This window comes from Nannobrachium achirus (genome assembly GCF_963921795.1).
Source record: "Nannobrachium achirus genome assembly, chromosome: 10".
Lineage (NCBI taxonomy): Eukaryota > Metazoa > Chordata > Actinopteri > Myctophiformes > Myctophidae > Nannobrachium > Nannobrachium achirus.
Window position 1 is genome coordinate 54514423 of NC_137819.1, and position 27193 is coordinate 54541615.

The window sequence follows — 27193 nt, forward strand, 5'->3', positions numbered from 1 at the left end:
GGTCTGTCCACAATAGTGTGTCTTTCCCACTGTTCAGTTAACATATTCAATATCCAAAACGAAAAGAAAAGAAAAAATGTATAAATAAGCAACATCAAGAGGAAAACGATACCGTGTACAAAATAAAAAGACCAAAATAAAAATCATTACAAATTAAATGTATCAACATCAATAAAAATCCAACAAGATCACCACCAGCCTTTGTTCCCTTTGTGAAACCCCCCCCCCCACCACCATACACACAAGACCTCAACTAGACTGCCCTGTGTGCCCCCATCCTGAATTCACACCATCTCATAGAACTACGCTACATAATACTGCCTTTTCAACGCGAGAGAGTGTGTAATCTGTATATGAAAACAAATATACTCGTCTATTTTATCTTATGATATACATATAAGCGTTATATATATATACGTATATACACATAAATATATGGATATAAAAGTGTAAGAGGAGCTGTGCCTTGGAAGAGAAGACTGGAACGAGACATGTGCAGAACACATTAACGGGAGCCATGCACGGTTTTCAAGATGAAAACGTCCCCGTCCCACAAAAAAGAATGAGAATAAAAGAGCAGGGGGGGAAAACAACAAAAACTCCGGACTTGTGTCAAAATGGCCCGACCCGGTGAAGCAAAGGCGCACGCTGCATGGATCCCTACAGCCACACGGAGACAGAAACCCGGGTGTTGGGGGGGGGGGGGGGGGACGTGGGACGTAGCGGACGCCATGGCAACTGCGTGTGTTTGTATCTCAGTTGACCTTAACGTAGTTATGCGTGTGTCCCTTTTCAAAAAAGTACAATTTTTATGTGTGTACAGTGTGTGCGTTTCTTGTTTTTTCCCCCTCAAAATCTTTGTACGCAAAAAGAAAAAAGATAATATAAGAGAGACGAGAACCATCATGCATTGATTTGAGTGACTGTTTTCCATAGCAACGGGGGGGCGGGCCGAGGGGGGGGGGGGGTGGGTTGGTAGTCGAGAGCCTCAGAACTGGGAGGCGGAGCTTGGGTCGCACTGAAGTAGCCGCACAATGGAGGGGTCGCTTTTGGCACCTTTGATAAATTCTTCCAGAGACAATTTACCTGAAAGAGAGGGAAAGAGGGAGAGAGATGTAAGTTACTTCAGCCAGGAACATGTATAAATTAATATAACATAAATCACATAAAATGTCATAAATAAATGTATCCCAACAGTTCTACATATGGCATCAATCACAAATAAATGTATCCCAACAGTTCTACATATGACATAAATCACGAATAAATGTATTGCAACAGTGGCAACTGTGTACAAATGGAAGACAGTTGATAGCTCGGCTCTCAAGATGCGCCATAATCTTAACCAGTTAGCATGCTAAACTAAATCAGTGGGACGGGTGCAAAACCCTCCTATGGGTATATAAAAGTGAGCCCAAAGCCAGACATTGACTGAGCCATGCAACATTGAATTTCAGTTTAACTTTGAACATGTTAACATATTTCTCCTTCCTCCCACCATCGTTGTTGAGGTCCATCTGTCTGAATATCTTATCCGTCCTCTTCTCTGGTGTGGACTCGTCCTCTGGCATCTTCATCACAGTTGACACCATCTTGTAGATGGCCTGGGGGAGAGAGCAGATAGATAGAAAGCTGAGTTTCGGCCAGGCAGTGGCACGTAAATGACAGAAAAACAAAAGAAAATCACCAAGCTCCATTTTCTTTTTTAGGATGCACATTTTAGCATGTTCATCTAGAACTCATATGACATTTGTGTTCCCTGTGCCATGAGCCGCTCCCAGTGCAAGTCTTCAAGGAATGGTGTCAGTGACCACATAGGGCACCGAGACCATTCCTACCGAGCAGAAGTTGGCCTCTGACTGAGATCAGAGTGGGGCAGGGAGGTGTTTTTTTTTTTACGAGCAGAGCTTACCGTATTGATCGTGTATATCTTTATCTATGACCGATAAGACCTCCTTCTGTCTCCTGATAGTACTAAATTAACCTCTGTGAGTGAACGGAGAAGCTCCCAAGTATTCGCCGGTCTTAGGCATAGCTTACGCGCCCACTCACTCCTCTCCGGAAGGAGTTGAGGGATGCGAGGCTGACTGTAGATCATTGTCTAGGACTCTCACAGCATCTTCCTCAGAGGGAAACTTAGCTCGCATAAAACGAGCCCTCTGCGCCACCGCTCCGCTGCTGTGACTAAATCGCTGGCAGCGGGTGCCTGCACACCAAGGCGGAATGATTTCAAATGGTTTTCAGGGGCTGAAAACCATTTGCTTCTCGTCTGGTCGCAATGAATAGCTCTCGGTTGTGGGGATATTGGTGAAGGTGAAAGTGCCCCTCGTTACCATACAGCCTAATATCATTGAAGTAAATTGGAGACCTTGCTTTTGTACTCTCTCACACCCCCCACTTACCCTCTCTCAATGCAATAATACAATAGGTCCCTTTACTTTCATCCAGCGGTGTGTATCCTCAACGAGCTTGAGGATAATCCCAGTATTCTGCACACTTAGGGATAAACTCTGGTTAAATTTAACTCACTAATCCAAGAGAACACACATACATTCACAGGCACAGACACAGTCTGTTGCATCTATGCACAATGCCTCGTCTGTGAAGCTGTGGGTCTCTTTACATTTTGTTTAGATACTGGCTTGGTGATGGCGAGAGACTTGCGTTGTGCTCTGTTGCCTTCACATGCCCATACTCAACAATTGACTCAGCACTGTGGTGGTTAGTGTGTCAACCCAGTCGATGTCTTTGTATGCCAGAAGCTTAGCCTCCATGCCGATATCGTAATCCATACATTTTAATGATAATCACGTTTATCATTTGATCACAGAAATAAAGTGACAATGAATCATGAGCTGATGTCCAGATGGCCAGTGTTCTCCCTATGCTGGAGCTTAGATGGGGGACATTCTCGTTTGTGATTGGCTAGCTGGCCACACCGTGTCTGTCCAGCTGCAGCTCATTTTTAGTAGGCTAGTTGCGTAAATCAAATAGTGTGACGACTAGCGCTGTCAGGATTATGTCATTTTACATGATGATTAATTTTCACTCAAATAATTGCGATTAGCGATTTAATTGTGTTTCTGTCATTGACAAGTACATTCCTGTTTGGCTTGTAGGCTTTGAAGTTGCACATGGCAGATATGACATAACCTAAATATACAAAGAAATTACTCACATATTTGACAACTTTAAACCTTGATAGTGGGAATAGCCGATCTACAAGCTCGAGCTTGTAGATCTGCTACTTCCACTATTTTTGAAAATGTTTGAAAATATGAAAATGTTTCAACAAGTAAACGATTATGACAAAATAATTGCGATTATGTCAAATAATGGCTATTAGACAATTATTATGTGACAGCCCTAGTGACGACAGCGCTGTGTAGCCAAATGACCACAAGCACTAATGACATATTTAGACTTCCAAACCTTAACCCTGCAAATGTAATATCTGTGCAAATTCGGTGTGCAGTAGCAACTGTATGTTTGCGAAAACAGTGATACGATCTGGTGAAATGTGCCTTTGTGGACATAGTACTGAAAATTGGCACTATGGTTTTGGTCTTCTCTCTCGGACATATGGCATGGTAAAAAATCCCCATTCCCAGATTAAACATTTGGAGTTCCTAGAACTGGGCTTTATTTCAATCAACATGAAGAGAAATCCAATCTGTCACAAGGAAGCAAGCCTCCATGTCTGTCTGTCTGTCTGTCGTATCTGCTGTATCTACTATCTATCTGTCAATTTGTAGCTTAACTCTTTGAGCGCCAGCGCCCTCTAGGGGCCAAAGAATGCCAGCGCATCTCTCATAGGCGAGCGCTTTAGCTTCCAGGACTTCAGCTTCCAGGACCTGACGTTCTCACGTTCTTGCACGGCATGGAAATGTCCCGGATGAAGATGCTAACAGAATGGCTATTCCCATTTTGTCATCTAAAAGATCATTTTTGGGCGATTTCGCCGTAAATAAACCTCGCGCCGCTTTCCTAAAACACAAAAAAGAGATATAAGCCTTTAAAGATGCGGTCTTTCATTGGATTAGGCGGAGATTGGCGATTGCGTTCGCAAATTACGGCCGGCCGGGACGTTGTTAGCTTTCGGCTAGTAGCTACAAAAATCAAGCCAGGCTTCAGAAGGCCTCTTATCATTTTATTCATTTAATTAAATAAAGCCGAACTACTTCGGGATCGGCACACTCGTGTACTCATCGGAAGCGGCGCCGAACATCGGGTGAACATTGGGGAGCTCAAAAATGTATTTTAAACCATTTTTAATGGAATATATCGTCGGACAGAGTAGAACGGCTAGCTGGCTAGCGGCTAGCGAGCCAGGACCACCCACGACTCTACAAGCAGCTCGGGGTAAGTGAATTAATAAAAAAAAGATTGTATTGGATTGAAATAAAGCCGAACTAGTTCGGGATCGGCACCAGATGAGTTAAAACAATATGGATTCTGGATGGTATATATTATATAGTGTGTGTTTGCATGAGTTAAATGTGTATTATGTATGCAGATGGTGTTCTTGTGACATAACTAATCCACATGCAAGGCAATCATGTGGGTTTTCAAACCCACACGATTGCCACTTGTAATTGTGAGTGTAAGTGTAAGAGGTTGTATGGCGAACCGCGAACAAGAGCTGATCCACAGGCTCACAACTCATTTCAATGTGACGCATTGTAAGCTTGTAGATCAGCAACTTTCACCTTTTCTGGAAATTTTGATTGCTACTAATGACATGGCCAAGGTCTATGTATTAATGCTAGGAATCTCTGTGGGTCTGGCTATGAGTGTGTCCTGCATTGGTCAGATAAGAGGCTGTCCAGAATATGACAGTATGACTGCCTCGGGCATAACCCAGGCACCGTCCGAACGATTTCACTTCCGACTAGTGTTGATTTTGAAAGCAAAGTTTGATTAGGTTTTAAGTCATAGTCTTTTGAATAACATTTAATTTAGTTTCAGTCATATTTTAGTCATCTGAAAAGGTTTAGTTTTAGTCTAGTTTTAGTCGTCTAAATATCATAAGATGTGTTTTGGCAGGTCTTGATGGCGTCATATTTGCACATATTTTCACTCTGTGCCGCGCTGTGAGCTTGTATATCTGCTATTTTTCAATAGCTAAAGTATAAAATAATTAAGGCCCCTCCACCTTTGGCCTAGTAACTCAGTCCCCCCCCCCCCCCCCTTGTGACGCCCCTGTCTCACCTGCACGATCTCCAGCATCTCGTCGCGGCTGATGTATCCGTTGCCGTCCAGGTCGTACATGCTGAAGGCCCACTTCAGCTTCTGCTCCAGCTTCCCCCGCGACGTCACGCTCAGCGCGATGATGAACTCCCGGAAGTCGATGGTGCCGTCGCTGTTGGTGTCGAACGTGCGGAAGACGTGCTCCGCGAACTTGGAGGCGTCGCCGTAGGGGAAGAAGTTGGCGTAGATCTTCTTGAACTCCTCCACGTTGAGGTTGCCACTCGGACAGTCCTTTAGGAAGCCCTGGGGAGGGGAGGATAGGAAAGGAGAGCAGGATTTAATCGATTATTAAATATATATAATAATCTGTCATTCAAAACAAAAACATCTGCCTGATGGTGGCGCTACAAAGAGGGCCATGTGAGAAATCAGGGGTGGAGGTTGTGATTTGCCATCCAAGGAGTGTGTGTCCAAAGTTTGGCATCAATAGGGCCAACGGTGGCGGAGATAAGAGGGCCAAAAGTGTGATAGTAACTTTCATTCAAAACAAAAAAGTTAAAATAATTGATCTACAAGCTCACATGTCGTGAGCTTGCAGGTCTGATATTTTAACTATTTTTCCACAACACTTGTGCGACAAATCCTTATTGTAAGTGGTTAATTAATTGTAAAAAATATATACTAAAAAATCACAAAAGTAATTGATAGAATAATTACAAAGAAAATAATCGATAGTTGCTGATCTGTCCTTGCTACACCAGTTCTTGTCTATTGATAAATCTATGGTGTCTACTTTATGTATGTCCTCCGCACATGTCAAGATAAGAACAAATCAACCAGTTGACTAAACACTTGGCGGGTGCACGCAAGTTTGCATCGGCCACAAACTCCATATTTGGGTCAGAAATTCACAGGGAAGACACACCATTATTAGACCCTGTCTTTGAATGACGGCTGTTCCCTCTAATGACACAAACGTACTGCACAAGTTACTCTTTAAAACAAGCACATTACATGTGTCCCCCACCAATGATGCAATTCCAGGAATATAATATCAGAATTCAAGCACATTTCTGAAAGCACATTTAAAATCAAGCAAAACTAAAAATGTACGATCCCTGATGTTGAGATAAAGGAATAGCTTGCTTGCTAACTAGCAAACACAAGGCGCTTTTCCACTGCAAGGTGGAACCAGAACTTTCAGGAACCAGAACCTATTTTTTTGGTTCTGGTTTTGTTTCCATTGCGAATGGCCCGGTTCCAGACAAGGTTCCTGGAACCTCCTGGAACCTTTTTTAGGTCCTGCTCCTGATGTAGAACTAAACTTGAGTTCTGGGAACCTATGGGCGGGGCTAGCAGCGCTCCTGCTCTCGATTGGTTGAGCGGAGGTAACGACACCGAGGAGAACGGGGAGAAATCTCTCACAACACAACAGCGTCATTTTTAAAATCCTATTCCGACAGACAGAAACACAGAAACACTATGGACGCAACGCCAGACGACAGCCACGACACATTGGTCAAGTGAATGTGATGATACAGGCTCTTATTTGTGTCTGGGCGGGAGAAGAAAATATCCAGAAGGAGCTAGAAGCATCCGTTCATCCGAAAAAGGATTTTCAAACAAATTCCGTCGCCGTCGTCTTTCTGAAATGGGCGTCGAGTGCACAAGCAGACAGACACGGTGCCAAGCAAAAATAAAGAAAATGTACGTCGATAGACCGACAACAAACTAAAACAGTGGAGATAAGCATTTCTACATTCGCCCGTCCATTGGTGACTCGAGTCAGCAGCCGAGCCGTGCGCTGTGTTCAGGACACGCCTGCTTCATATCGTATCGTGTGTGTGTGTGTGTGTGTGTGTGTGTGTGCGTGCGTGCGTGTGTGAGAGAGACACGCTTTTTTTCTCCATAGAGCAAAGGCAGAGTACCAGCTCAGTACAGTTAGCAGCTTGTTTGAACGTTCTATTGTTTTTTATTTTATTTTTATATCCAGAAAGTAGTAACTAAAGATGTATTTCTTACATACAGCTGTTATTTTAGATTTTAGATTCCCGAATGTGCTGCTGTTTAAATGACCAGCTGTTTGTCTCAGCCAAATCAGGCTGACGAGTTGAGCTTCCCGGTTGGGTCTGGTTATATGGAAACAAAAGCAGAACTTGGTTCTGGAACTTCACAGGTTCTTGAAAGTTCTTGGTTCTGGAAAGTTCAGGTTCTATTTCTGGGTTGGCCCTGCAGTGGAAATACGGCTATAGTGTGAAACTATTTTGAACGAGTGAGGTGATTCTAAGTTTCTAACATAGCCTTCATTTAGCTAATCCAGTTGTGAATGGAACTAAATTAGAATGATACATATTTACTGGAAACAAAGTACAGTAACGTTTCCATTTGTTAAATATTGGCATTGCAGATCAAATATGACTCAAGATGAGGAAGCTGTACAGCCTGTTTCTCACTTCAAATGTTTAGTGAAATAAGGTTTATGAATATACTGTCATGTTTCTTTCCCTGGTAAGGCCGAATCTTGTTGTTTGTGGGCCCTAGACCACCCCTTCTCTCACTCCCTTTGTAGACATCACGTCTGATATTTTTGTTGCAAAGGTTTGCAGACAGCAGTTTTTGTTTTTTCAACATTCTTTGGAATCATAGGGGGCCAAGAACAAAGTGCGCTAGGCTCCCTACAGTATATAGCATCTGTTAGGTTTTAATTTTAGAATCATGATTAATGTCAGCACGCTTTATTTTTAGAATCATGATTAATGTTCGCTCTTGCATTACACTCAACTAATGTTAGGGTTGAGTGACATAATATTTCTCATTAGAGTAGGGTATTTCGAGTATTGTTTGATAGTTCGATATTATCGTGATAATCAAAATCCATTATCCTGGGGGCGGAACATGATACTCACGATACGATTATCGTGAGTGTTTTTTATCACGATAAACGATAATATCGCGTATCGTCTCATCCCGTGTGTGTGTGTGTGTGTGTGTGTGTGTGTGTGTGTGTGTGTGTGTGTGTGTGTGTGTGTGTGTGTGTGTGTGTGTGTGTGTGTGTGTGTGTGTGTGTGTGTGTGTGTGTGTGTGTGTGTGTGTGTGTGTGTGTGTGTGTGTGTGTGTGTGTGTGTGTGTGTGTGTGTGTGTGTGTGTGTGTGCAACCTTCAGATAGGAAGTTACTAGAATTGTGACTTGAGTCAGACTCGAGTACGAATCAGGTGACTCAAGTCCTCAGCTCTGGCAAAGAAACTTGTCAACTTTAAATAGTTTACCTATTGCACAAGGTTGCTGACATTGCACTTAAGAAAATGTCTCCAATAATCTGTCTCATTCTGCCTGGTCAGCTAGACTGCAATCAATTCGAGCAGTTGTATCTGTCATAGAAAATAGATTTTGAGGTGATATGGGGAATGTTCAGGTTCACACAGAAGGGAAGGGATATTTTCTCAGTAATGACATGCTGATGTGAGGGTAGTTGCTTTCTTGCCAGATGTAAATGGTGCATTTATATAGGACCCTTCAGCACAGCACTTTACAAGGTGCATTCCATCCCATTCACATCACACATTTCACACACCGACGGCGGAGGAAACCATGCGGAAGGCATCAAGCTGCTCATCATCGGTTAGGGTTTAACCACATGAATCCTAGCATATCCTATTCTGGGGAAACTATGAAGTGAAAATAGATCTGCTATTTTTGCCAAAGAGATGTTGTGTAGAGCAGTGGTGTAAAGTAACTAAGTACTTTTACTTAAGTGCTGTACTTAAAGGGAGCGTGACACAGCGAAAACAGCTAATTATGGCTATCAAATTAGCAATTTTTTTTAATGATGTCATGTACCCCCATGTTAAATTATCCAATCAAATGATGCAGTACAATCAACAGCCTATCACTGGGGGCTCTGTGTTGCTGCCGACAGGCCCATACAGCTACTGTTGATGGGCCTGTCGGCAGCAACAGCCGGCTCCACCCCCTTTCCAAACCGTTTCAACAAAGACCACGTGACCTACTGTACCATAATGTTACATTTCGGCCGGTGTCATCACTCCTTTAAGTAAAGTTTCGAGGTATTTGTACTTTACTTTCCAATACTTTCACTTCTACTCCATTACATCTGGGATCCAAATATTGTACTTTTACTCCACTACATTTATTTGAAAACTATAGTTACTAGTTACTTTGCTGGTATAAATTATAATATGTTAAAACATAGGCAACATAAACCACTTTAGCCCTATTTTATACTAGCCTAGTAAACGACCAACTTCCGTTATCCAGGAGGATTCCAGAAGATTGGTTTCCAGAAGAGGGCGGGTACGAGGCTAATTTTATACCTTGGCTATTTGAAAATAGCAGATCTACAAGCTCACAACACGTCGCATTGAGATTGTAGATCTGCAATTTTCAAACATTTTGTACTTTTACTTTTAGTACTTTAAGTACATTTTGATGCCAATACTTCTTTTGTACTTTTACTCAAGTACATTTTGAATTCTGGACTTCTACTTGTAACAGAGTACTTCTACAATGCAGTATTGATACTTTTACTTAAGTAGAAAATGTGAGTACTTTTTCCACCACTGGCGTAGTGGGGGAAAGGAGATACCCTTGTTTAGACCCCTGGCGGACTACGGTTAACAAAGTATATAGCCACTGACTGACGTGTTCTCATCATGGAATTTTAAAGATTTTTTGGGAGCCTTTTCTGCCTTTTCTTGATAGTTTTTTAAGTGAAGATGGACAGGAAAGAGGGAGAGACATGCAACAAAGGTTGTCAGGATCGGGGACTCGAACCTGCATTAGAGCCTATGTGCCCGGACCGCTAGGCCAGTGGTCTGGGCCATCCCTATATGAAGCAGGGTGGTAATCGTAAGAAGCTTGGTATTATAAATTATTACTGAATATCGCTCAGGGTAGTCGTGGACTGCCTGGAATTATACATTTTCAAGTTCAGTTCAGGGCTTCATATTGGCATTGGTTGCCTCCACTGATGTATTCTCATCTCTTTCCACCTGGAATGCTGCAGAATAACTAAACACTGTGTCCTTCGATCAGAAATAATGGCGTCTGGCACTTCTTGGGGTGAAATTTTCCCTAATGTTAGTTCATTCCTTTCTATTGAACTCCTGTATCTCTTCAACGTCAAACTGACATTTTCTTGGACAGAATTTAAAAAAGAATAATGATATTTTTCATTCCAATTCGGGACCCCATGGAGTGTTTTGGCCCTCGGCCCAGGCCTTGTCGGCCTCCACCAATTTCTAGGGCGGCTGGACAAAGAAATTCAAAAACTGATTCTGACTCCAGAGCAGAAACCTTATTAGGATCGACCTCAAGTAAAGCCTTTCCAAATCATTAAGAATCAAAACATCTATTTCCATGATAAAACATGGCAAGCCCATTTTGTTAGAGAAGGCTATGTATATTCTATCTGTGCGATATATGCATGAATATACATCTACCACCAATGAACTTCAAAGAAGATTGAAGAACCTTTTGAGAATGCACTTGGTCATGGGCACAATTTCAGTTCAAAGCAACACTAGCCTCTGCCTCTTTTAAAAGCAGTCGAGACAGTTATAAAGTGCCATTGTGCCTGAGGAGAAAGGGAAGAAAAAGGTACAAGTCACATCTGTCTATGACCTGATTTTCAGTACACTTCATTATTTTAAAACACTTGAGGTAGAGGGAGCTTTGAAGCTTGAAATTACATTTTGATTATCCGAACAAAGACGTTGCCAGAGAGAGTGGGAGGGTAAACATTGGTGCTCTCTGGTGAAGAAGAAAAAAAATCTCATTAGTTGTTCTCCATGTTTGCTACAGAATAGGCCAGACCTTTGTTTGTGTCTGATGAAAGTCGATGACTGAAGCATTAATTGCTATTCCGGAAATGTGCAAGTTGCGACAGTGTGCAGGACTCCTTCATTCTTGTGCATAGGCTGTATAGCAGGGGTCTTCAACAGGGGTTCCGGGACCCCTAGGGGGTCCTCAGAGTCACTACAGAGGGTCCTCCAAATCTTTGTGTGATAGAAACCTTTTTTTCTCCTATGTTATATTAACCACTTGAACCCTAGCATCCATAGTCTGAGAACTTTAGCCAAAAATAGCAGATCTACAAGCTTGTGAGCTTGTAGATCTGCTATTTTCGGCAAAGAGGTTTGGTGTAGAGGGGGAAAAAGAGCAGACTAAGTACAGAGTGAAAGGTCAAGTTTAGTAATTATTGACGGTTCAAGTGGTTAAATATCTGAAAACACAAATTGTCATGAATCCAAAATACACTGACGATTGTGCTATCAAACAATGAAACTATATGGAATCTATGAAAAGGTTGAGGGGGTCCCTACTCCCTGCTTCATCTCTCTCTCAACTAAGGGGTCCCTGGCCTATGGGGTGGCTGTAGGTGAGTGGATAGAGAGGCCGTCAGAAGGTTACCATTTCGCATCCCTTATGCAAGACACTTAATCCCTAAGTAACAGCCATATAACTGCCAGGTTTGGAAATATCAATATGCTGATTTCAATATTACCTTCTGTGACGGTCATGGTTTGGTAGGGCTATGATTTCAGTAGCTTGCACCTGTTTGTTAAAGCAAGATCTGCCTCTGCCCCGGGTACATTTTCGGTGTATCGTTTGGAGTAAGGAGAATTCCGTGCTGAATCGCTTTCTCACTTTTCCGAATCGGAAGTCTTGCGAGACGAGATTTCGTGCAGAGTGAACAGTTTTACAGCAGAATCTCAACAATGACGAAACTCTGGAGTCAAATACTGTATGTTAAAATTGATTTTGGAGCGATGGAATACGCAGATTTGCATAAGCCCCACCGCTTCCGTTTTGAGCTGTGGTCGGGTCAGCCAAAATGTCTTTTGGAGGGAAAAAAACAGCCGGAGATGTTTTTTGGGGACAAAATAACAAAAAAAGGTGAGAAAGCAATTTAGCGATTTTGCATGTTCTCTCCGTGTCTCCTTGGGCATAGGCCCTCACACAAAAGCATGCAGTAGTCCTGGTTTCTATACTACCTCCCCCTAGCCAGCCGGGTGCTCCCCAATGTCCCCTGGCGCGGCAGGGGGAGAGCGGAAACCAGGACTACAGGTTAGGTAGTCACCGGGTGAGAAAAATGGGTTGCAAAAAACGTGGGATAAAAAACATTTAATACAAATTAAAAAAAAAGAAAGCGATTCAGCAAGTCCACTAAATTAATAACTGATTGGATTGATTTAATTGAGAATTAAATAAATTGGCTCATGTAACCACACGCTGACAAGGTACCCATTGGATCCAGAATGAGTTTTGGGTTAGTGTGCTGCTAATGTAAATGACAAGTTACTTTAGGTCCCTGTTAATCTAAATGAGATTTAATGGACATCTAGTAGGGCCTCTCAAATGTGCCTGTTCACTTTGTTGCTTTTTAACCGTTTTCTTTCCCAACTAAATAAAATGTACTATTTTAATAATTAATAGTCGTTATCAAAGGCAAACTCCATGTAGAAATATATTTCCTGTATAGGCCCACAAAACTCATTCATTATAAAACACTCCCGGTACAGAAAATGCTCTTCAATGCGAGCAGCCTTTCAGAGTAAATAAGCCTGTCTAGCCTGCAGCTCAGCAATTTGTGTCCGTCTGAAAAAGCATCCACTTTACTTGGAGTTTTTCTTGTCTAGCCATGGTGAATATGCTCTGATGCACTAATAATCCCTGTTATTTTGGTCTGGCATTTTCTGGGTGAAACATTCTGCTAGTTTATTCCTGTCGAGCAGCTGTAGCCCTTCAACAACAAACACATTTTCGTTGAGTGAACCTTTCAAAAATAATAACAGTGTTAATATTTCTTCCATAATGCTTTGCCCCAGGGATGTGAAGAGAATTTTAGAGAGGCAGGGGCTGACATTTCTAAAAGGGCCTTTAAGTGGAAATATCGAAAATAGCAAATAGCAGACCTAGCAAGCCCCCTTTGATATCTATGTGTGCACGTGCCTGCTTTGCCCCAATCAACATTTTTGCCTCAGACCTCAGGCCTCTGCTGATTTCTCAGGTGTAAGACAAAAAGCATTGACAAACTCATTCTGACTACAGAGCTGAAACCTTATTAGAATCGACCCGAGTAAAGCATTTCCCAATCTTTAACCCTTTGTAAGCCACGGGGAGCCCCTTAATGTTAAAACCGTAGTATATCGCACATCCCAGCAAGGAGTCTCAGCCACGCCGTACTTTCCCGGACTTTGTCATTAAAACCGGAATAAATGATTTTGATCCGAAAATCCCCCATTCTATCCCAACGGAGATCGAGAAAATCACGGTGAGCTAATGACCTGGGGAAAAAAAAAAGAAAAACAACGGCGCTGTCCAAGAAGGAGGGGCGGCGGGCTCATGTTTATAAACATAATATTATGTCTCAGATCACAATACAATAATAGAAATTTCACGGCTAATCTACCAACTAGGGTTGTTCGATTAATCGATTTTTAATCGTAACCCGGTTTTTTTCCTTTGGAAGATTTAAAAAAATGGAAATCGTAAAATCGATTTTCACTTTAATTAGGGAAATTCTTACTCATTGGAGCCTTGCACGCGCAAAAAGTACACAGCCCCGTCCTCCTAAAGCAGGACGACAAGGTCCGACACCAAATTAATACTACTTTCTATCTGATGTGTAATTTCTTTGATGCGCGTTTAGCGCACGTCAGACTGAGCAGAGTTCACCACCTCACTGCGCTCACTTGCGATGGTTCAAGCAGCAAACAGAACAAAACGCTGCTGAGCTGGTAAACTTACTCTACTTGTTGTAGTTTGAAAGAAGCTTATTAATTCTGTTTCGGACGGCAAAGTGTTAAGAATCTAAATTTATATTTCCCATATTTTCTAATCCCATGACAAAATGTACGACCCTTTTGGCAGAAGAGGTTCATTCACCCAAGAAGATTGAAGAACCTTTGGAAAATGCACTTGAGCATGAGCGCACAACGTTCTGTTCAAAGACATTCTAGCCTCTGCCTCTTTTTTAAAGCAGTCCAGAAGTTGATGAAGTGCAATTGTGCCTCAGGAGAAAGGACTGTCAGTACCACTAAAGGCTTCATTATTTAGAAACACTTGCGCTAGAGGGAGGAGTGGTGAAATCCCCCCCCCCCCCCCCCCCCGCCCAGAAAAAAGAGGGGCCGTGTTCGCTTCCATTCTTAGGAATACTTCAAGCCCAAAAGGACTTTTTTCAATCAATTACACCACTGACCCCGTGAAACCTTGAATTGATGGAGAGGTTTTTGAATATGTCACATTCCTTCACGGGGGGAAAGGAAAATCCAATGAGAATACTTCTGCCCGGAACGCTGGCCAAGTGGTTCGGGCACCTCCAATGTAGCCTGATGAGACCTGATCCTGACGGCCTTTGCCTTACTACTACTAACTGTGCTATCAGTAAAGGCATAAATGGCCCAAAAAATGTATCATAAAGAAAATGTTTCCACACACACACACACACACACACACACACACACACACACACACACACACACACACACACACACACACACACACACACACACACACACACACACACACACACACACACACACACACACACACACACCATCCCCTGCGCTCTTCTATTCTCACCAGTACTGTAAGTAGACTAATTAATAGTTAATACACCTCTCTGTTATCCCTCTTTCCTCCAGTAGCACATCCAACAAAAAAAACAGATGTTTTATAGTTTTGCTGTTGTTAATCCTGGGCCATTAATTAGCTGTTGTTTGTTTTTGGATTCTCCATCCATGAAATAATTGGAACCCAAAGCTTCACAGAATGAGTAATTGATGAAAATCCTAGTTGAGAACGGCGGTGGTTCAACATGTGCTAACGCCAGCTGTTCTAATAACTCTAATCCATCCATAAAGCCCTATAAGCATCTCACACACGCACAAATGCATGCACAGATGCGCGCACACACACACACACACACACACACACACACACACACACACACACTCACTCAGAACACACAAATACGCCGTCACACACACCCTCTCAAACACAAAAGATGAAATAGTAAATGTTCAGGGGCCACCACCTCATCACACCAAGATTTGGTTTAGAAATGTCTCCAAGGCCAAAGAAACATGGCAAGCCTATTGTATTTTGATAGTAAAGGTTCACATTAACAGCCCCTTTTCCCCCCTAAAATGTAACTTGCCAGAATTCTCACTTGTCATCATCAGAGACCAGTTTCACCTCATTTGAGATGGACAATATTGTTCATTCCCATTCAGGACCGACGCATACTCCACTTTTAGAGCAGAATTTATTTCAGTTTGGTTTGGGGAGTCACAAAATCTCGGCAGCACTGGACAGCCGAATTAATAACAGTACCGGACTATACCACCCCCTGAACCTCTGAATAACGTCATTGTAGTTTGGACTGGAGAGAGCCGAACCAAAATACATTTGGCTCTAAAAGTGGAGTATGCATGGGCCCTTAGACAGAAGTGCAATCTTTTTGCCTTTAAAAACTGATTAGTTTCTTCAAAAAGAATACAAAACCAACAAAAGATTATAATTCCTTGTTCAAAGGCTTTACTTGGTCGTGAATTTGTACAAATCCTTATTGTGTTTGTCAGTTGTCACACATGCAGTATTGTTGTTTGGGCAGATCTGAAGTTATAGGAGCGATTGTTGTTGATTCGAATGGATTTCTTTGCTGTAGTTTTTATAGGCATTTACATAGGCTTTTGTGGTTCTACAAGCAAGTCAGTGCATTCCTTTAGGTGGTTTCAGAGAATTACAAGGTTTTGTAAATCTATTGTAAAAAGAATACAGGTGACATTTAAAAGTACTCTTGTACTTAAAACTAAATTAAGTAAGTAAGTAAGTAAACTTTATTTAAATTAAGTGTTTGACTGTATCTCTCACCAATATCTCACCAAGTTCAGGCCTACATATTTTAATTGGTTGTCTCTTGAAAAGCGACAAATGGTGTGAAGAGTTTAGCCACTGATGAGGACAAACTATTTCCATCTCTTTCCGCCAAGAAAACTGCAGAAAGATTTGCGGCCCACCTCACAGCCAGCACAGTGAATGCGGACACTGTGTCCTTCCATGGGAAATGGCTTTTTGTGCAGAAAAATGCTCCGTAATCTGAACAGTCATTGAGAGTAAATAAGCCACTCTCTTGCCTGCAGCTCAGCATTTGTTTTGAAAGTGTCCACTTACGTTAGCAGTGCCTGTCTCAACCCTGGTAAAGCCTTTCCAAATCATTAAGACTCAAACCCTAGGCGCTAGGGGTCGCAGTGGTAGCACCTGCCCACCACCGCAGAGACTAGGGGTTCGAATCCATGGTGGTCATCCGGCTTTGTGGAGCGTCTATATACGAACACAATTGGCCCACGTTTGGGGGAGGGAACCCCGGCAGGGAGGCTGATATTTGTCACTGCATGTACTCCTACGGGCTGGGGGGCGGACCTGTTTGGCGGGAGTAGGATGAATGCTCTACGTCCTCCTGGTGGGGGCGCGTCGACGTTTTTCCCAATGACCCTAAGCGCAAGGGTAGGGGTGATGACGACGGAGGCGACCATGAGACACGTGAGACACCGCTCAGCCAGCGGTAGCGAGCGAGTCATCGTGTCGAGCGTTGCGACCGTCGCATGAGCCGACTCGGCAACGCTACAGAGTTATGTGCCGTTATGGACAGAATAGTAAAGTCCCCCCGACTTTCGGCACCTCCGCGCGGTCCAAGTGAACACAGCGAAGCGCTCCCTACCTCCTTGCCCACCACTGGCCCTCAACCGTTGCGCTCAGGGTCCCTGGGAAATGCGAGGGATTTAGCATATTTACATGACAAAATGTGGCAAGTCCATGTAGGTAGACATTTTGGTTAAGATACTGTAAGTATATTAAATTAATTTCAACTATTGCTATAGAGTATTTCATTAACAGGGATATCTCCAGCTCTTTAGTAAATGGGAAATATTCAGGTCGAGATACCATGTTTATCCTATCAGGAGAGAGAACTCCTAGATAAACAAGTGAAATTATAAGTGATTAAACAAAACCGAGCAGACTATTGGAACAATATACAATTGAAGCTGATAAAGGATCTTTGTCGGGTTCTCTTGTCTTGATTGGATGAAAATGGTATCCTGGTCTAAACATGTATTTTCTGTTTACTAAAGAGATGGGGAGACCCCTGTTACTGAACAAACACTATATAACAATGATTACTCTAGGAATATAGCTTAAAAATAAATACATAAATGATATACAGTAACTCTTACACCCTCTTTAACCCAAGACAATTTAAGAACCTTTTGAAAATGCACTCAGTCACATTGGGCACAAAATTGAGCTCAACGCCATTCTAGCTTCTGCCTCTTTTAAAAGCAGTCCAGACTTGGATAAAGTGCCAATGTGCCGCAGGAGAAAGAAAAGGTACGATTCAGGTCTGTTTCTGACCTGATTTCAGTACCTCTAAAGGCTCCATAACAAAGACTTGTGGTGCATGGAGGAGGAGAGGTCAAAACTCTTGGCTGGAAATTACATTTTGATTTTCCTAAAAATGACTCTTGCAAGTAGAGGTTGGGATGGTCAACATTGGTGGTGACTGGTAGAAAAAAACAAGTTCTCTAGATACAGTATATGCTATAGGCCAGGCCTTTGTATTCCTGATGACCGTCTACGACGGAAACATTTTAGAAGGTATGGCGGTGTGTGGGGCTCCCTTGATTCGTGCACATAATGCCAAAATTGATTGTGTGGACAACCAATTCAAAGGCACACCTTGTACCTGTCTGTCCTGACTCTCCACCTCATTCCTAGGCTAGCGGCATCTCTGAACCCTGACCAGAATGGTATTCAATGGTCCCTCAATCACCACTGTCTGTCCAGTCTGTCTGGAACTCGTTGTACTTGCCATCGTTAACGTAGAGAGACTCCTTGTTGTCGGGTGGAAACCTTGTATGTCCAAAACCTTCCTTTTTTGGTTATTATTTTAAAAACGATTTAAAATAGTGAAAATAGCTGATCTACAGGCAACACAACGCCTCGCATCGCGAGGCGTTGTGTGCTTGTAGATCTGCTATTTTCACTACTTTTGTGCGACACTCTTGTATGATGAAGTAGGGCTTTAATTTACCAAGAAACACACATTTGAAACTCTTACGAGATCTTACGAGCTCTGTAAGACGTTTCTGCCCGACCGTGACGAAATCCTTGTTTCCTAGCGCTCTAATTCCTTGAACACTCAGACAACAGCTGTTGTTTTGACGAATGTTCACAACACTTACCCTGACCTTGCACTTTATAAGTCGCTTTGGATAAAGATTAATTTATACCGCATCGTGGTACTTTCTCGCTCGCAGGAAAAGAAAACATTCAAGTGAACAGCGCGAGTTAGGTACGCTTTTATGCCGTGTACTGCATGAAAACCTACTACAGTGTCCGCAAACATTTGATCCATATCTACGGGAGGTCTGTTGTCACTATGGGTGTGATAATAAGAACTGTACCCTGCAACCCAGTAGCTATAGAGCTTAAGTGTGATAGGTCAAAGAGGTGGTGTTTCAACAACAGCTGTTCTATAGCTCTAATCCATTCATAAAGCCCTATACGCATTACACACACATACTGTACACACCACCACACATGCACATGCGCACAAATGCATGCATGCACGACATGCATCCATAAACACACACGCACATATTGTACTCTACACACAGGCATACAGTATACACACGCGCACACAAAAAGAATTACATTTTTATGTAGCCATTAACTTAAACCCCATATACTTTGTTGACTATGGTCCCCCAGGAGTCTATACTTGGTCCCCTTCTTTTTTTGCCTTTATACCAAATCTATTCCCCCAAAATAGCAGATCTACAAGCTCACAACACCAGCTCTGTGGCCTTGTGGTTTGAGTGTTCTGACTCCGCCCTGAGACTGGAAGGTCATACCAAATACTATGGTACCCACTGCTTCAGCATCAAGGTTTGGATTATAAATCCTGGTGACATACTAGTATTTATGTCCAGGGGTGCACATCAACCTGTCTTACGCTACGCAAACAGGAGATAGGCTCCTGAACTATGGGCCACATGGCTCAGGAACTGTTGGTTCCCAGGGCTCCTTACTAACTTACTAGCTCACAAGCACTGTGAGCTTGTAGATCAGCTATTTTCACTGAATTTTATCCAAGCTTCGCCAGAATGCTCGCCTACTATGACATGCCAAGACTAGATGTGCTGGGATTCATAAGGTTAAGCTCCATTTTACACTTTGACTATTTTCCAAAAATGTGGAAAAAGCTTTTCACCTATAATGACTTGCCCAAAATAAGGGTGTCCGGGTGAAAGTGCCTCATCATGGCAACATTTGGTGGAGAAAAAGTCTAAGTGAATGACAGCGATGAGCATATGGCACAGTGTCCGTCTCAACCTTAGAATGGAACAGACTGGGATTGAACGGAACACTGCATTGAGAGTTAAGCGCTCACATATTTTTTAAGATTTCTTTTTTTAATGCCTTTTATTGATAAGACAGTAGACTGACAGGAACCGGGGGAGAGATGGGGAGAGACACGCGGCAAAGATCGTCCGGATCGGGAATCGAACCGATGTGGCAAATTATGCCTAAGTGGTATGCGCCTGGACCAGTAAGCCAGCAGGCGCCCCAAACGCTGTCACATTTAAACATGTTGTGACCGTGTAATGGATTGATGTGAGGACGATAAACATGAATGTTTTTATAGAGGAGGACGATGCCTGGTGGTGCAGTATCGTCTGTCTGTCTGTCTGTCTGTCTGTCTGTCTGTCTGTCTGTCTGTCTGTCTGTCTGTCTGTCTGTCTGTCTGTCTGTCTGTCTGTCTGTCAGTCAAAGTCTATTTCAAGGGTGGTGCAGTTTATCAGACTGGGTTGATCAAAAACAGTCAGTCAGTCAAAGCCTATTTCAAGGGTGGTGCAGTTTATCAGACTGGGTTGATCAAAAACTGTCAGTCAGTCAGTCAAAGCCTAATTCAAGGGTGGTGCAGTTTATCAGACTGGGTTTATCAAAAACAGCCATTATTAACTATAATTGTTTGAGGTGCAAACAATAGTTTTCTCCTCCGATAGAATGTATCCTACCCTTTGTTAATCATATTAAATCACTGACTCTTTGTTAGGTTTTATAAAATTGTTGACTTTTAATATTTTTATTATTGTACTTAGTAGTCTATAATGAAACGTAAAAGCAATGATGGTTTTCACTGTCTAGCGCTGGATGATAACGCAAGCCTTGCCAACCGGCGAGGAGATAATGTGCCCAAAAAAGTTGGCAACCTTTTCCCATGCACCCCAGGCCTCATTTATACGTCGCCACTAGCAAAAAATTAACAGATTTCCAATTAAAGAACCTGATATCTGCGTGTGAGGTTCCGGTAACCGTATACGGTATATGCTGTACCTTATACCACTCCTGCAACTCGTGGTCAGAGAACTCTGTGTTCTCCCGGAGGTCTTGAAGCATCTCTGGCCTCAGCTTGCTGTTCTGTTTCCCCATGGCGACGACAGGACAGGAGGCTCAGTCTCCTCAACGGCGGCAACGACAGCAGTGGCGGCACCAGCCAGGGCGCTTTTCAAACCTGTCAATCAGAGGAGAGGGTGAGAAATGACGGTTTTCGTGATAATCGCGCGGTGCGTCGTGACCAAATAACTCGGCGAGCCGAGGACAAGTGAAATCAAAGTTTCACTTTGAAACTTATATAGTTTCCTATACCTCGCCTAACCAATCGCACACCATCATCTTGACCAGTCAGTCACGACAAGGCCTCTTTTTCTTAGGAACAATCCAATCAAAACCCTTGTCACGGCTCTCTGTTCAAGCCCAGTGACATGGCGGGTTATGCAACATGCCGTGACCAGTCGCCAAAGTGTAACATCACATTCAGCTGCTTGCGGCAAAATAAAAAGATAGAAAACGTGAATAATCTGGAGCGCATCCCCTGTGACGTCAAATGCTTGACCCACTGATCATATTTAGAGAGCTGGCCAGCTGTGTTCGTATCGGTTGGCTGGTTGTAAGTACCCAGATTCCCTAATCTCCCGTCTCATCTGACCTGTCTGAACGGATAAAACACAAGTTCTTCCACTCTCCCTACAGTATGTAATGCAATGATGGAGAGACGCCAATTTACAATTTAGCCATTCATCAGACACTCTTATCCTGAGCGACTTCAGATCATGCACCCTAGTCAACAAACGAGACGGTAAATGGTCACGTAAATGGAGTGTAAAGATAACAATGAACTTAGTTTTTTAAGTGTTTCTCAACCTTTTATGTGCATTGATATTTAACATTAATGCTCTTGAAGCTTTAAGCCATCAATGTTCTTGAAGCTAGATACACACAATCCACTGTAGCAGATATACCAGATCTGCAAGCACGCAACAAGCTTGTAGATCTGCAATTTTTGTGCGCAAGGTTTTCCCCCACACTGCATGACATTATGATAGATTAATTAATTAAACACAAGTATATGTGTTTGCCAAGTAGTGTTGGAGTTGCCTGACTGCAAGCGTCAGACTCTATCACACACTTCGTTTTGGGAAGAGAGTCTGAGATTTCGGGCAGACATTCCACTTCTGGGGGGGCGGGCAGGGGGTGGTTTAAAAGAATGTTAAGTTGACTTGCTCTTAATTGCTCCCTCTGAACTTCAAAGGGCTTGTGAGCTGCTGTAATTGATTGAGCCATACAAGTGTCAATAGCTCGTTAGTCACTGAAAGCATCAAAGACTACAATCTGTTTGATGTCTGTAATAAGAGTGGAGGGGGGAATGTGTTTGAATACACACAGACTCGCCTGATTGGCTGAATGGTTTTGAACCAGGCCACCACCCACCACGTGCCCCAAGCCTACAGCCCTGATTGGCTCGCCCTCTCTGAGGGCTGGTGGAAAAAGCTTATTTAATGTGAATGGCCAGACTACACAACACCACCACTACCAACAGGGGGTGGTGTTGTGAAGTCTGGTTTATTAACCAGGCTAGTGTTGGAGGTGGGTGTGTTGGCTAAAGGTACTCCACATACTGCAGTGTCAAATGGGGAGTGAGTCTGCAGTCCTGACTGAGGGGTGGAGGTCATTGAACAGCTTGGGAGCCAGCCAGGTCTGGGATCCATCCAACGCATCAATGCCCCTATATGGGCTGGGCTGCATCAATGCCCCTATATGGGCTGGGCTTCCTTGGAAGCAGGACACTTTAATCGCACCTGAGCGGGCCGGCGCTCACTTCGCATCAGAGACGTGCAGAGAATGTTAGAGAGGTAAGGGATAACATTTCTAAAAGGGCCTTTTGGTGAAAACTTCGAAAATAGCAGACCTCCAATCTCTCAACGCGTCGGCTATTTTCGATGCTTGATTTCTACACAGTTCTTTGATTTCAACATACTATACTGCATTCTAGTTCAGGAGAGTTAGGACAAGGACATTCTCTTGAATGCTGCCTTCAGGTATGGCATGGGAAGAGGGTATTTGCATTTCTTTCACCATAGTAAAAACTGCATTCATGGTCTGGAGATGTTATATCATCATTGCCAACTATTGCAATAATAATTGTAATACCCTCCCGGCCCAACAGTTGTCCCCGGCCCACAGGTTGAGAACCGCTGCATTAATGGTGTTTAGTCAGTCAACTTTTTTTTTCCTTTCTTTTAAGTACACTGGATGGAAGACGTTTGTATGCCTTTCCCCTTGGTACAATTTGCTCGTTCAAGACCACTAATTGGCATTCACATTCACATTCACCGTTAACAGTATTGGCTGTTGTGTGTTTTTCTGTCAGTGTTATGAGTTGCAGCTTCAGTGCAGCCTGAACGTTCCCTGATGAGTGTTGGCCGACCCATCTGACCTCTAATCTCTTCTCCCGCACACTGAATAAATAAAGCATGTTTGTGTTCACTTGTGTGAGTGTCTCATGCGTGCTTGAGGAAGAAAATGAGTCAATAAGTGTACGTGACTGTGTGGTGTTTGTCAGGTACTGTAGTGTTGGCGGTGGGTGGGTTGTCTTAATATGGGTGTGTCATCATGCGTGTGTGTATGTATTGCCAGCACATCTGTGCATCTACACCCCTGCCACGCACGCACGCGCGCGCACACACACACACATAAAAAGATAACACCAGTAATACTCCCTAAATCGGGAGATAAGCGACCGTCTGGTCGCACAAACTTTGGAAGGCAATGGTAGCCAATCAGGAGGGAATATGGGAAATGGGACAGATCCATGTTGATGACATGAGTGTAGAGATACTGTGTACCGGTTTGCGTGATATTAGGGCAAAATCTGTAGGAGCAGTGTCCAAAAATGTGTCTTGCAAGAATCTGCCTCATGGTGGCACTGGAAGAGGGCCATGTGAGAAATGAGGGTGGGGGTTATGGTTTGGCAGCCAAGGAGTGCGTGTGCAAAGTTGAGCATGGATTGGGGCAGCGGTGGCGGAGATATGAATAGGGGAAAAGTGTGACGTGACGTGACGGACAGACGGACGGACAGACAGACTGACTGACTGACAGCCGGTGGAGGTTTTGATAGTAACTGCGACTTGACGGTCGCAATCAAACCTATGTATTTTCATGTATGATTTAGTTTAAACCTGTGTATTTTCATGTATGATTTCGTTTTTTGGACGCAGTATTGATTTGTCTTGTTAAATATTGTTCATTATTGATTAGATTTCATTGATTATCAACAGTAGTAGCCGTTGAAAATCAATAAATATCCATTGTTAAAAAAGGAACACAACAGCTAAGATTGAGAGGCCAGAATGCCAACAGAGTGGCGCGGGGACAGAACCGACCCGGTCACAATACACTCCGGCTTCGACCCAAAGAACAAATGTCCACTTTGTCCACGTCCAACAGTCTGACCTTTTCAACGAGCGTCCGCTGTGTTCTCCCCGCTCCTTCTTTCTGTTTCATTTGCCCGAGTCGGTGACCTGCGAGCGCTCACTCCATTTCTTCCCTGGAGCAGTCTGACAAACAGAAAAATATCTTGGCTTCCTATGGACAGAGGCGTCTAGGAAAGGGTCTCTGTGTGTGTATGAGTATGTGTCTGTATCTAGCCACTGGGCTAATCAGCGACATTTTTGCATTATTATTGCTTTGCACACACTGTCAGTGTCCCAGAATATTCATAATATATTATTTGCGTTTGTGAATATTATTCACATTTTGTGAATTCATAATCTCAGATCCACCATCCGTCCATATTTTGGGAAGACTGACATCAATATGACATCATCCAACATGAAATCAGAGATCCACAGCAAAGTTACGCCGTTATCATACCCTGCCTTGTTTATTTTTTTATATTCACACTTAAAAATGATTTAATTCGATCGATTACCGCTTGCCTTGTCTCTCCATCCCTGGAAGTGTAGCGCTAATCCAGGGGTTGCATGTTATCCTCAAATAGCCATAGCTTCTGGCACCGCTGCATGTTATGAGCTTGTAGATTGGCAACATTCAATAATTTTAGAAAAAAAACTACATTTTGACATGCCAGGTTGACTGGTTAAACTTGCACAATAATCTTACAGTTTCAATTAAAATCTATAAATCATAATTATTTTCATGACATTTTCTAAACCATTCGCTGGTGGTCCCCACTTTGAAAACCTGGTTGTTGGTTCATGTCCAGCTCTGTCAACACACTGACTCTCTCTCTCTCTTGCTACCAAAACACGCTGCCCTTTGAACATCTGTTGTAGCCACCAACATCTGGGCTTCTAATCATCCCACAGTGGAGGAACGGACACAAGTCAGTGACACAGGATAAAAGCTGGGAGGGATGACCAGGACACAGCGTTATGGGTGCAATGAGAGCGGGATAGAGCGAGAGGAGGACTGGGAGAGCATGAGATGCTACAGTATGACACGTTATGACACATCCAGGCCTAGAATTTCGTCATTTTAGGGGCAAGGCCACTTGGCCTTTGATGTTGTCAATTTTATGAGGGCACAAAGGCCAAATGCCAGGGCAGGAAGGCCATCAAATAAAACAAGATTTTAGTCCATTGAAAGAATTTGTTGAATGTTTTGGGTTCGGTATGATAACCTAATCTGCAGTTAACTAGATAAATTATGATATTTACAATCTGATCCATGCTCAGATCTGCTCCAATCAAAGTAACTGGATTGGTTTAAAGATGAGGACTCGGGGGAGTTAAGATTTTAGAATAATCAACAAAAGACACTGGTGTCTACATGACTAGATGGAGACACTGGTGTCTACTGTTTACATATAGATAAGAAAGAGACAGAGGAGAAGGTGGTACAGTCAGCTGGGACATTAAGGCCACTGTGGCCTCAGGTCATGCCATTGTTTTGAGGGGCACAAGGCCAAACTGAGGGGCAACGGTGGCCATGGCCTTCACGGCCTCCATGAAATTCCTGCCCTGGACAAAGAACCAGAGAGAGGGATACTGATCCAGAGGAAAGAGGAAATAATTGAGTCAGGGCCACAGAAAAAGACAATTCAGTGCTCATTTAACCATTTTGGCCATGTCATTTTAGGCATGTCATTTTAGGCGGAAACCTTTCATAAATTGCCAAAAAGGGTGCTCAGGTGGCGCAGTGGTAAAGTGCCTTTGTCAAGCGAACACAGTTGGCCCGTGTTTTGGGGGAGGGAAGCCGGGCGAGGAGGGCGACATTTGTCACTGTACATGCAATACTCCTACGGGCTGGTTGGGCGGGAGGAGCAGGGCAAAGGCTCTACGCCCTCCAAGTGGGGTCTCCTCACTGGCAGGTGAGCCAGTAGCATACAGTGACAACACATAGAAACGTGTGTGGGGGGCATAACGTGTAAATTGTGTAGAAAAATGGGGTACAAAAGCATTATACATTTACCAAAACAACAGCACATCTACTAGCTGTACGCTGTACTATGTAGTATTTAGGGCTTAATTGGTATTGGTATATTGGTATAAGTGTAAAAAAGAACCCAAATCGACACCTATGGGTCCATTCCTACATTCTCGAGAGTTAAATGAACACAGGATATCTACCTCGTAGATAGCATTGAAGAGAAACGCACACAGATGGGAACCAGAGTCAAACCCCATGTTCATTATCATACCTTCAGGATGACCCCCCTATGGGACAACGCCGTCTCGCGTTGCAACAGAGTAAACTCATGCACTCCCGTACGACGATTCGTCGGTAGGGCTGTCACTCAAATCGGGGGCACCGCCCCGAGTGTATAAAAGCCAGCCCATGTAACATGGCGTTCTCTCTTTTTGCTTCTCTCATCGCGACAGAACGAACTCAGCCATTCCGGTTAAAATTCTACAATCTACAGCCTTCGGCGGCGTCTAGGAAGACGCCCACGGGTATTATCGGAAAGTTTCCCGTACGTCTAACTTCACAGTTTGTTTCCAGTTCCAGTTCGACGGGGTTTACGTACCTTTCTTCGAAAGTTCTTCGCTCCACCGATCCCTCAGGCCTTCATCGTCCGTGAGTTGTTTGTAGCGCTAGCTGTTAGCCTCTTAGCTCTCCACCACGATGTCTGCTAACGAACGCCCTTCTCTTAGCAAGCTGCTAGCTAGCGTTCCCAAGTCCTGTGGGGTCCGTGAATGTAACAACATTATCGCAGGCGACGACCGTCACCCCTTCTGTATTGCCTGCTTGGGTGTGGCGCACGCTATCGGTGCCCTGGCTCCGCCGTCCCGGGCCCCGGGTGTCTCTTGTCCGGCCTGCCTGACCTACGACGCGGCCACGCTGAGAGGCCGCTTCGACCTGGCTTCGGCTAGCGCTGGTTCCTTCTCGGCGCTATCCGGCGGCGCCCAACCAGATCGTCCTGCTCCGGGGCCTAGCGGCACTGGACGCCCCCACGCTGTTCCCCGGCCCGGGGTGCAGCCTGCAGCCGTTCCGCCTGGCGGCGACACCAACGGTCCTGGTGCTCGCCCCACTGCCACTGCTCCAGGTAACCAGGCCCCGGCTCCCACTCTCTCGCCCACGGGTTCGGCTGCCGCCGTTCCACGTAAGAGAGCCT

The 27193-nt window shown here is 43.8% G+C and overlaps 1 protein-coding gene across 1 annotated transcript in view; it reads right to left on the reverse strand.

Moving 5' to 3' along the window:
* Window positions 1–316: 316 nt before the first annotated feature.
* The window catches only part of LOC308292239 (hippocalcin-like protein 1), a 70400-nt gene continuing 43523 nt past the window's right edge, over window positions 317–27193 (reverse strand). Inside the window, exons 2-5 of the mRNA XM_080734548.1 lie at window positions 20614–20791; window positions 5212–5493; window positions 1499–1604; window positions 317–1086 (exon numbers count right to left, since the gene is read on the reverse strand). Of these exons, the coding sequence (XP_080590674.1) occupies window positions 989–1086; window positions 1499–1604; window positions 5212–5493; window positions 20614–20709 (582 nt within the window). The 5' untranslated portion in view covers window positions 20710–20791 and the 3' untranslated portion in view covers window positions 317–988. The remainder of the gene's footprint in view (window positions 1087–1498; window positions 1605–5211; window positions 5494–20613; window positions 20792–27193) is intronic.